A 10,819-nucleotide genomic window follows, 5' to 3' on the forward strand; every position below is an offset into this window, starting at 1 on the left:
TACACCACATATACTAAAGACATTTGGTAGTGTTTTTCCAAGTTTGACAAAAGTCCCCCCAAATTATGTGACACTATTACTTACAAGGTGTGAAGGTGAAATTTTTTTTAATTATCAAGAATTTTTTTAAAGTGATCATGGAGATGGAATTATCTCTTTACGGAAAAATTATCTATAATCATCATATAAAAAGACTATCAAAGAGCATGCAGCCAAAAACAAAATTGTGGGGAAAAATATTTAGGTTTGCCACATAGGTAATTTTAAAAATGTTATTTTTCTTGATTTTGTGATATTGTGATATTTGTCAGCTTTTTTAAAGTTATAATTTTTAAAATATCTTTTCTCATTCTGAAATATTTATTTTACTTGAAAAAGGCCCCAAAAGTTGTATGCTTCAGACAACCGAAAACTTGGATCTATCCCTGGGACTAACGAAACAGATATGGTGAGTTTCTGCCCCAGTTAGGGAAACCCTGCTCCAGTGTTCTGCGCTCTGTCCTAAAAAACAGACGTGAGGGCTGACCAGTCGTCACAACTGCAAGTATTGAGGATTTGGGATAGCAAAAGCTGCAATGGAGTTTGCAGAAGAGAGATTTCAGACAAACCTACCACCAAACTAAGATATGAGAAGTCTGGAAAGACATTAGGGCCACAGAGAGACCCTAGGTGATAAGCCATGGAGGGAACCCATGGAAAGCCCCCACTTACCTCTTCTTGGGGATCTGCTCCTCATGCTGACTCTACCCTTCAGCATATCCGGTTTCAATTACAATGCGTGTACTAAAGAGTGGGTGCTCTGCAGTGACATCACAACTTGGCCATTATGATGTAATGATGACGCATCTGATTATTCTCGGGCTAGGGCTTCCCTATAAGGAACAGTCTCATTACTTGGTGGATAATTGGACTCTTTCATCATTCAGGTGATGTGGGAGTCAATACTACGTTAGAACTTGATCTTTTTCAAATAGACAGAGAGGTCCTCGCTTTTCCTCTCCATCATATTTCTTGTCCTTTGTTTTAGGATTGCCCTTGATAGACAAAAGGGGCTTTGCTTTTCCTTCCAGTGCCTAAGGAGCAGAATGTAATTTAAATGGCCTCCTTAAGAAAAGCACCCCACCAAGGGGAAACACGGGGCCTTCACCTGAGCTATTCGCTTTAACTGCAACAGCAGCTGGTGCTGGGTGCAAGGGAGCTATGAGCTGGGCCTGGTAACTTTCCCTACCACTACCCAAAAGGGTGCCGTGATACTATAGGGGTGTCTCATACCAGGGCCGCCCAACTCCTCCACATCTCCTTCCCATCCACCTTTTGCATAGCCAGAGGACTCCAGCAGACAGGGAATAGGACTTGCAAGAGATGAGATGGCCAAGAAATGCAGGGTGCCTCTGGGTCTCTTGCCACCCTCAGCCCCAAACAAACAATACTTCTCAGTAGCTTATACTTTCTTTTCATATTTCAACTTTATTTCAAATACGAGGTCTTTTATCCAGAAAGGAGAGCAGTTGCATGAGGAGGCTGAAGTGAGGCACAATACGAGTGGGTCTGGGGCCCAGTGTACAGAGCTGCACTGTGAAGAGGGTGGGGAGGCTCGGGAAGGGTCTGATGAGAACGGTGGTTTGAGGGGGATTCAAATAGCAAACTTTCATTTCCTCTCCAGGTTAGCTATTCAATGGGTAGATTATTCAGTTGTTGTTTTGTTGTTGTTGTTTGTTTTAGCAACTTCACTGTTCTTCAGCGATATCACTGAAAGAAGTGCCAAGGCTGGGGACATACCAGTCCCTTTTGTTTCTCTTTCTGCCTGGACGGGGAAGGGAATGGAAACTAGAAGCAGAAAATGAAAATTTCTCACGTGTCCCTTGCCATGAAAAATCGTGGGTCTGACCCTGTGGAGAGAGGCCTGTTTCATAGCCTGGGAATGGGAGGTGGTCAGGAGGCCTGGGTTTAAGTCCCATCTGGAGTTGCACTAACAAATTCTCTGACCCTGCTGGGGTCCCTTCTCATCTCTGGACCTGTGTCCTCATCTCTAGAGGAGTCTGGACACAGTGATCTCTAAAGACAAGCCTTTTCAGGTCTCTGGATTCTATGACCTGCGCATTGCAAGGATCCAGAGGGGCTCCAGAGAAACACAGGAGTTAGAAGCAAGGGAATGTGGGATTAGATTGGCAAGTTGAGTTAGGGCTTATTGTGAAGAGAAATGATATATTCATAAAAGAAATAATGTATTCATAAAAGAAAACAAAGGAACAGGAAGAATACTTAGGAAGACATCTGAGGTCTGGATGAGAGGAAAGGGCAAGAGTGTTCCTGCTGTGTTGCTTCAAGGACCCGAGCCCCTGACCATGGCAATGGTTTCTCTTATGGCCCTTCCCAGTCCATGGCTAACAGGTTATACCCTAAATTGCCCCCATTCGTATAGTCATCAGGCTTTAGAGGAAAGTCCCCACCACAACGCCTAACACATGACAAATCTCTGAAGTTTCTGCCAAATTCCTAGTGTTTCCCATGTCAGATTAGACTAGCAGCTTACCCCCAGGCCCTGGGGCAGCTCTGTATGGGAAGAACCAGAAGACTCATGTCTTGGCTCTGTAAAGCTGAGAATAGGGGCATGGGTGAGCCAGGGTACTTCTTAGAGAAAAAGCTCAGGAACAATGAACTCTTCTTTGTTCCCTGCCCCCAACCATTTGCATTTATCTGCTTAGTAATACTCAGGTTCCCAGAGAGGGCCCAAGCACAGACCATCCAGCAATTGTCCTAGTCAGGGACCCTTCTAGTGGAAACTTTAGGGAATTGGCCTGCTCAAGGCTAGTTGGGGTAGTAGGAAGGGGCACAGCATACCAACAAGTGTGGAGGACTGGCTAAGGCCAGGAGAGAATCCCAATGTATGGCAAGGCTGGAGTTCAAATGGGTTCCCAAGTTCTCCAGCAGGCGCAGGCGCAGTGGTTCCTTGCTGATCCTGCAGAGCCGGGACACTGGCACAGGAAGCAGCAGCAAGCTCCTGGAAATAGCAGATGAAGCTTGGGACCCTTGGTGCTTTGCCTTCTCCAAGCCAGTTGGGGAGGCTGGGAGGATGGGAAGGCAGAGCACAATTAGAAACTGTGGTCTTTTCCTAATAAGAGATGGTATGTGCCAAGGTTTTTTTTTAATGGCAAGGTTTTAATTTTGTTTTTAAAGAATAATATTATGACATCATGGTTATGCACTGAGGCTCTGGAGATTTCCTGGGTTCACAATCCTAGCTCAGCCATTTACTAGCTGTGTGATCTTGCACAAATTACCGAGCTTTTCTGAATTGTTTTCTCTCTAAAACAGGAATAACATTACTCAACTCATAGGGTTGTTTTGCGGATTATAAAGCATGCAAGACACCAGATTTTAGTGGCTACGTAAGTCAATGTGAGCTCTTGCGACTGCTGATACACATAACAGTAATGCATACACATTACGCAAGAGATGATCACACACTGAGCCTTGACCCACTCTCCCGCTCCATTATCCTCCCTTGGGCTCTTCATTGGTGACTAAAAAGTATATTGCTGGTGGCTTTCAGTACACTTTCTCTCATCACTCTGCTGGAACTTTGACCTGAGGGTGATCCACAAGATGCATGAAATTCTTTGTTTTTTCCACCAGGTGAAGATGATGCTTAAATGGGCATTTGTCTGAGGAATGACCCAGGGTTTCTCTCTTTCAGCCATTTTTCTTCAAAGGATTAAAGATTTGGAGAGGAGGGGCATGGTAATAAGCCCCATACTCTATTCTGAATGCATGTATGGGCACGTGTGCGTGTACCCTCGCTCACTAAGAGATAAAAGGGGAATCCAGAAAATTTTGAGAAATCAGTAACAGATAGAAACGGGTGTGGGGAGCTGGTTACCTGGGAGCTCCTTGTTCATCTGCAGCATCAGGAACTGCTTTTCCCTCTTCTCCCTTCTAGAAGACTGTCAAGACGGAGCCTGAGGGAGGAAGGTGGATCAACCATGGTCTTGGAGAAAAGGAAGTAGGTTCTCCACTCCTTCATCTTCAACAAGGATGAAGAGGGAGGCAGATGGAAATAGAGAAAGTGAAGGTAAATACCGTATATGCTAAAAGAAAAATGAAAGTGATGAGAAGGGGACAAGGAAAGAGAAAAGCAAAGAGCTTAGACATAGGGTGAGAGGAGAGGAAAAACAAACAACCAGCTGAGGTTAACCAGGAGCGACATGAGGCATAAATGTGAATGGGGAGAAGAGTCCAGCTTTCCCATTTCACTTGCTCAAGGTATGGAGCAGACTGCCATCTTCTGGTACCATTTAATTTTCAAGGTGCTCTGATTCTTGGTTTGAAATGTTTTCAGTTTCTTATACCTATAATCCTTTATACTCAAGAAAGTCCCCAACGTTGTTTCATTTTGGGGGCTCCCAAGCATCATTTTCCCCTAGAGAGGCACCTCCCCAAAGCTGTCCCACAGCACCCAGGCTGGAAGTCTGTTGGGTCAAGAGCAAAAGTAAGGGGCACAGGATGAGCTGTGGTTTGAAAGAGGCCCTGGAATACCCTGAGGCTGCAGGCTGGTTGCTGCAGACTGGATGCTTTCTGGGCTCTGGAACATGTGTCAAAAACTGGAGAGCCATTCTCAGGCCCGACCACACGCTTGGGGTGCTGTGTGTTCTGAACTGTAAGCACTCCAAACGTAGGCTGGAGAATGTGGCTTCTAATCCACACTCTGCCCCTCACAGATCATAAAATGTCAGAGCAAGAAGGGGCCTAAGAGATCACCTAATCCAAATGCAGTTTCTCAAGGAGGAAACTCTGGCCCAGAGAGGTGAAGCAACTTGCCCAAAGTTATCCAGCTAGTCAGTGACTTGCTTTTCTTTTGTGGCAGAAGGAATCCTGTGATTCACCTGTCTCTTGACAAATACAGTCCATAAAGTGCTTAGAGGTCATTAGAAGGCACCCAGAAAGGTAAGGCTGGCATTTTTCTGGAAGCCCCTGAGTGCACCAACACCTTAGGCACCGCATTATTTGGCTACAAGGACAAGCCTGGAGTTGGTTTTACTTTCATTTTCATCCCCAGGGCTGCCTGGAGGCTGGAGGAAGAAGCTCTGATGCTACCTGCCATCACTCCCCAGCCAGTCAGTGAAGACTGAAGCTAGGGGCTGGGGTGACAAGCAAATCCTGTCATAATGTCAGGGGCTGGGGAGCAATGGCCAAGTTCCTGGGACTTAAGCAAGGCAATTATGGGTGAGTTAAAGCTACGATGGGCAGGGCTGGGGAACCTGCGGTGGCTAAGGCCAGTAAGAAGAGGGAATAAGCCAGCAATCTAAATGATTTCAACTGTGGTGGGCTCCTAGTTCACACAAAATATGTCCTCGGTCCCAAAGAGTTACCCTCAACCTTTGGCTGCCTAGGCCGGACGGACCTACTCACTTTCTCCCAATGCCCACTCACGGAAGAGAACGTCACTATCGTCCTTTTGCTTCTTTTCTAAACTTCCAGCACCCTTTCCGTCTCCCTCCTTCTATGACTTGGGTTTCTCCACTCACATCCACCCCAACCTCCCCAACTTTCGTTGATTCTACCCACACCCCACACCCCTTTGGTTTCCCCCATCCTCCTCGCCCTCCCGGGCTTGACTCTCTAAGGCAGCTCCCCGCCAATCTCGGTTTCTCCCATTCCTCCCCACCGAATCTTCGGGATCCCCCAGCCCCCCGGTGCCTTTGATTTTTTTCCGCCGTCGGCCGCAGGCGTCTCAGATAAAGTGGATCCAGCCCTGTAGCTCCGGGGCTCCACCACTGCCCGGGTGCTCGGGCCCACGTAGAGTATAGTCACGGCCGCCGTTGTTGTCCCAGAACTCGTGGCCGCTAACGCGGTAGCGCAAGGCGAAAAGCAGGGCGCCACCAATGGGTGGCGCCGGCAGGCGGAAGGCGAAGCGGTCGGCGCGCGGCGGGGGCGGGGCCGGACCGGCGTAGGCGGCGGGCTCCTCGCGTTGGGTCCGCCAGCCGTCGGCGCTCCAGCGCACGCTCACGCGCTTCTCGTAGGCCAGGTCCAGCACGCGCGCGCTCCCGGCCACGCCCAGCGGGCCCGCCTCGGCGCGTTCCAGGCAGATTCGCTGCGCCCGCAAGCGGGCCGCGAAGCCAGGCTCGCTGGCCGGCTCCAGGGCAGCGCGCGCCTCCTGCTGGGAAAGGGGGAAAGGAGGAAAGGGGAGGAGGGAGCCCAGGAGAAGGGAGGGAAGGGGAGAGAGAGGGGGCGGGGTCAGGGCGAGGCACGGGACCAATCGGAGGCCGACCCCGGCGTCCGGGCAGTCAGAGGGGAGCCCAGCTGGGAGAGTGGCCTAGAGCCACCTGCCAATGGGGACACCAAAAGGGATGAGCGAGGGCAAGCCCAGGGTTCGGGGTGGAGATGGGTGCTCCTAGATAAATCCACTCCCATAAACCCGCCGAGGCCAAGTTGGGGAGGTCACGGGGAAGGGGCGTACCTCTGCCGCCTACCTGGAGACCTCGGGCGCGGGACTGGCACGGCGCGAAGTGGCGAAGGGCGTCCCTCTGCAGCTGGACCTGCACGTGGCGGGGTACCCGGGGCAGCTCTCCCGGGCGGAAGCGGCGCACCGCGGCCAGCTCCAGCCCAAGCGCGTCGGCGAAACGCACTCTCTTACGGGTGTCGGGGCTGCGGCTGTGGGGCACCCGGGTACCGCTGCCTCCGGCGGGCGCAGAGCGAGCCCTGCGCTCCCGACTCAGAGCAGGAGCTCGGGATCGGGCCCCAAGGCGCGTCCCGCCTTCGCCTGGCACCTCCTCCGGCTCCTCCTCGAGGCTGGGCCGCTGGCTGCGGTAGTAGGCGCGCTCTGTCAGCGCGGCGATGAAGCTCAGGTTGCGGGGAATGTCGGTGCGGGGGGACCGCTCGCGAGACATGGCACCCCCCGCCCCGGCGGAGCCCTCCCGCAGCGCCGCCGCGCTGCCTTCCTTTCCTGTCTCCCACCCGCCTGGTGTTGGCGCAGAAGCTTCAGGCACCCTTCGCAGTTGCGTACTCTCCTTGCTGTCACCTCCAGAATCCTCCACCTCAGCTCCCAGGGTATTTGACCATCACCTCCTGCGTCTCTCTGCTCTGAGCCTGCGCTCAGCGGCGCTCACCCTCCGGTCCCGCGGCCGTCGCCCACAGCCCTCTGACAGGTGGCTCCCCATCCAGCAGGAGGTGGGCACTCCAGCCTACAGGTCCTGAGTGAGACCACTCTGCCTTTTTTTCTTTTTTTTTTCTTAACGGCCTCAGCCTTTCGGCTCGGGAAGAGTTAACGCAGGGAGTAGAGAGTAACCTTTCCTTTCCTTTTCGGGGAAGTTTCAAAAGGCCCAGCCTGTAACTTTCTCTTCAGGGCTCAACGTCTTCTTTCCCAAACCCTAGGCTCCAGGTTTGGGAGGATGATGGGCGAAAACATGGGAAGGTCACGAAAGCTAGTTAGAGTCTCAAACAGAAGCTGAGATGTGGTACTCAAAAGGGTGGGTGGCCCATTTGAAAGAGTTCTGAGCTGAGAGTTGTGGAAAGACAAAGTTTCTGGTCTCACCTCTGGTGCTATTTAGCTGCGTGACCTTGAAGAAGGCACAACTTCTCTGGACCTCAGTTTTCTCATCTGTAAAAAAGTGGATTAGAGTTCTGATCTCTAACCTGACTGCACGCTCTTTGACGGCAGAGGCTGTGTCTGATTCATGGTCAGTTTCAGCACATAGTAGGCCCTCAAATTATTGAATGAATCATCACATATATCTCTTGGAGCTGGGGCTGCGGGGTTCTAGTTCCAGTGGGAGCTCCAAGAAGGGCACAGAGCTGCTTTTTACTCCTTCATTATTTTCTATATTAGTGGGGGAAAAAATGTGAAGTTTAGTTTTTTTCTAACTTCCTCCTGATCTTGTGTAGCACTTACAGTGTGCTAAGTACAGTTGTTTTACAAATACTAACTCATATAATACAGTCATCATAGGACTAGGGAGTATTATGCCTATTTTATGGATGAGAAGATTGAGGGAGAGAGACAGGATAGGACTCTTGCCCAGGGTCACATAAATTAATATTTGGATAGCTGGAATTAGAAGTCAGCAGTCCCACTCTAGAGTCTACTCTTTTATCCACTTAGTTATAAGTGGATTAAAACATTTCATGGTAATAGTTAACATTCTCAAAGCATTGAAACGGGGAATCTTAGAGTGGAAATGGAATCTCTAAATTTAAAGGAACAGGAGTGTTTAACCGTAAAATCACAAGTGACTAAGTTGGAAATAAATAGTGAGACATATGCTATCTTATTATTATACACTTTATTCCTGCTTACATTTTAATTCCAGTACTAACCATAGCAATGCTGTTTAGCCAGGACTCATTTTTAAAGTGATATTGAGTTTTATTTTCTTATTTTACACATACGTATATAATCCATGGACACACTCTTTTCATATTTTAGGGTATAAAATAATGCTACAGTAATCTGTGTTACAGTCAAGCAGTTAAAAACTGTCTTCCTTGCTCTGCTAAAATATGTTATTGACAGAATAGGTAAGGTTCCACGTCAGCCTAAATGGCTCGAGGTTTTCTGGGAAAAGCTCTGTTGCCTTGTCTACAGTTTGAGCTGCCATTCCTTGGCTCTGTAGTGTTGGCCTGAGAAGATCCTTGAGGTACACAGCTTTGGACCTGGTGTAATTTGTGTTGGTCCAGCAGTCTTTGTTTCTTAAACAGCCACTGCAGTGATCTTCAAACATCTGACTGCGCCTACTCAATAACTGGCCAGAGGCATCGAGTGATTTCTTCAGTCAACATTTACTGAGGGTCTATTAGGCTATGAGGACATAAAAGTGAATAAAATTCAGTGCCTGCTCTCACCAAGCTTATAAATAAATGGGTGGGCAGACAGAAATCTATTCGGATCCTGTGACAAAAGTGTTTTTATTTCAAGTAAATTCTTAGAAGAAATCAGGACTGCAAATGAAGGCCTAGGCTAGATTATTTTATAAGAAAGAAGGCAAACTTGGGACTTCCCTGGTGGTCCAGTGCTAAAGAATCCGCCATCCAATGCAGGGGACGTGGGTTCGATCCCTGGTTGAGGAACTAAGATCCCACCTGCCGCGGGGCAACTGAGCCTGCGCACCACAACTACTGAGCTCACGCACCTCAATGAAAGAGCCCGCGTGCCGCAAACTACAGAGCCCACGTGCCCACGTGCCCCGGAGGCCGCACGGCACAACTAGAGAGAGAAAAAACCCGCACGCCACAACTAGAGAGAGAAAACCCGCACGCCACAACTAGAGAGAAGCCCGTGCACCGCAATGAAGAGCCCACGGCACAAGGAAAGATCCTGTGTGCCTCAACTAAGACCCGACGCAGCCAAAAAAATAAAATAAATAAATAAATAAATAAAATTACATTAAAGAAAAAAAAGAAGAAGAAGGCAATCTTGCTGGTGGCAGCTGGAATGATCAGCCCAAGGACAAAGAAGAAATGAGGATGGTTGAAAGGATACAGTCATAAAGGAGTAGAATCGGTGGTATGTTCAGAATATTGGGGAGAACTGAGTTTGGGTTTGCAAATGATGTGGATTCAGTTTGGCCTTGTAAATGGCATGATAACAGCATTGATTACCTGAAGCAAAGAGGGACCTTGAAACAATACAGTGTTAAAGTTAAGACAAACTTTCAAATCAGAATTAGGTTGAGGCCCATCTTCTCAGTATGTGGCTTTGGGCAAATTACATAACCTCTCCAAGCCTCACTTTCCTCATCCATAGAATGAAGATAACACAACATAAGGATTAGCGTGAAGATAAAATATCAAGTGTGTAAAGAAAGCACTTAGTACCTAATAAGTCTTCAAAATGTGTTAGTCATCACCATCTTTACAGAAAAGACCTTTCTTCTCTAGTTACCATAGAGGCAGATGGGAATACCAAGGCTTGGACTGGAGGTAGAAGCAAAGGGAACCAGCAGGGAAGGAAAATTGGGTTACCTCTTTCGGCCTTTGGTTGGAGAGCCCTCCAAATGGAGCTGAAGGTAGTGCCAGCTGCAAGAGCTGGTGGGCCCCAATCAGAATGCCTGAGGGTGCCCTCGTGTGGATCAGCTGTAGTCAGATGGCTTCACACGCTGTGTAAACATACTGCCTTGTATAAATGATAGACATTCATGTATTTGCATATATATACGTAATCTGAAAGGATAAACATCAACCTTGACATTGGCAACCTCCAGGAAGGGAGGTGGAATTGGGGGAAGAGCAGAGGGAGGGGGATTGATGACTTGTATTTTCTTTCTCTACACTTCCATATTATTTGACTTTTTCATAATGAGAATAAGTTCACGTGTTGGCTAGAAAGAACTAAAAAAGAAACCAATCTAATTACAAAAAAAAAGAAGATAAAGTTACCTGCAGAAACTGCTTGCGATCCAAGTCCTGACTCCCTGATGCTTGGCTAAAGCCCCAGCTCACGTAGAGACCACTGGGTTAAAGGTCCTGGAGAAAAGAGGAAGTGAAGTGTTTGGTGTCTGTGTCACGTCTGCTAGTCCCACAGGATGAGGCACCTGGCAGGCAGTTCCCACCGGAATGGGAACTGCTCCTCTTTTCTGGGCACCCATTCCAGGGCTGGAAAAGTTCAACAAGTGCATGGAACATCAGAGACCTTTTGGAAATGCTGAATTTGCTCTGAGGTTTCCTGAGCCTCAGCCGGCTTCTCTGGGTAGCCTCCAGGGTCAGGAGCCCCGTCCGGCTCTCCATGTCCTCCTAGCCCTGCTCTTCCTGGCCTCCAGCGGCCCTCTCTCTTCCTGAGTTGTGGCCCTTCCCAAGCCTGCGTCCCAGCCCCGCCCCTCTCTCTGGA

At 48.9% G+C, this 10,819-nt stretch overlaps 1 protein-coding gene across 8 annotated transcripts; it reads right to left on the minus strand.

Annotated features, from left to right (window-relative positions):
- Positions 1 to 1,446: 1,446 nt before the first annotated feature.
- Positions 1,447 to 10,800, minus strand: PPP1R3E (protein phosphatase 1 regulatory subunit 3E). Of its 8 annotated transcripts, none has more exons than XM_029238197.1 (7): positions 10,625 to 10,800; positions 10,372 to 10,458; positions 9,958 to 10,091; positions 6,471 to 7,597; positions 3,881 to 6,154; positions 2,842 to 3,001; positions 1,447 to 1,804 (listed from the first exon to the last, which is right to left on the minus strand). In XM_029238197.1, exons 4-5 carry the CDS (start codon positions 6,885 to 6,887, stop codon positions 5,732 to 5,734), a joined length of 840 nt encoding a protein of 279 aa, XP_029094030.1. In that variant the 5' UTR covers positions 6,888 to 7,597; positions 9,958 to 10,091; positions 10,372 to 10,458; positions 10,625 to 10,800; the 3' UTR covers positions 1,447 to 1,804; positions 2,842 to 3,001; positions 3,881 to 5,731. The 8 variants fall into 8 exon arrangements, with proteins under 8 accessions (XP_029094030.1, XP_029094029.1, XP_029094023.1 ...); XM_029238196.1 differs by having other exon boundaries at positions 1,447 to 1,827; XM_029238198.1 differs by having other exon boundaries at positions 1,710 to 1,804; positions 2,842 to 3,065.
- Between the last annotated feature and the right edge of the window lie 19 nt (positions 10,801 to 10,819).

Source organism: Monodon monoceros, unplaced genomic scaffold (assembly GCF_005190385.1).
Source record: "Monodon monoceros isolate NGI ecotype Baffin Bay Population unplaced genomic scaffold, NGI_Narwhal_1 Super_Scaffold_21, whole genome shotgun sequence".
NCBI classification, from domain to species: Eukaryota; Metazoa; Chordata; class Mammalia; order Artiodactyla; family Monodontidae; genus Monodon; species Monodon monoceros.

Bases quoted from the DNA above. Each gene is read 5' to 3' on its own strand.
- PPP1R3E (XM_029238197.1), bottom strand. From the start codon at position 6,887: ATGTCTCGCGAGCGGTCCCCCCGCACCGACATTCCCCGCAACCTGAGC. The intron at 6,155-6,470 runs GTAGGCGGCAGA...CTTTCCCAGCAG, and splicing joins CCCGCGCCCGAGGTCTCCAG to GAGGCGCGCGCTGCCCTGGA.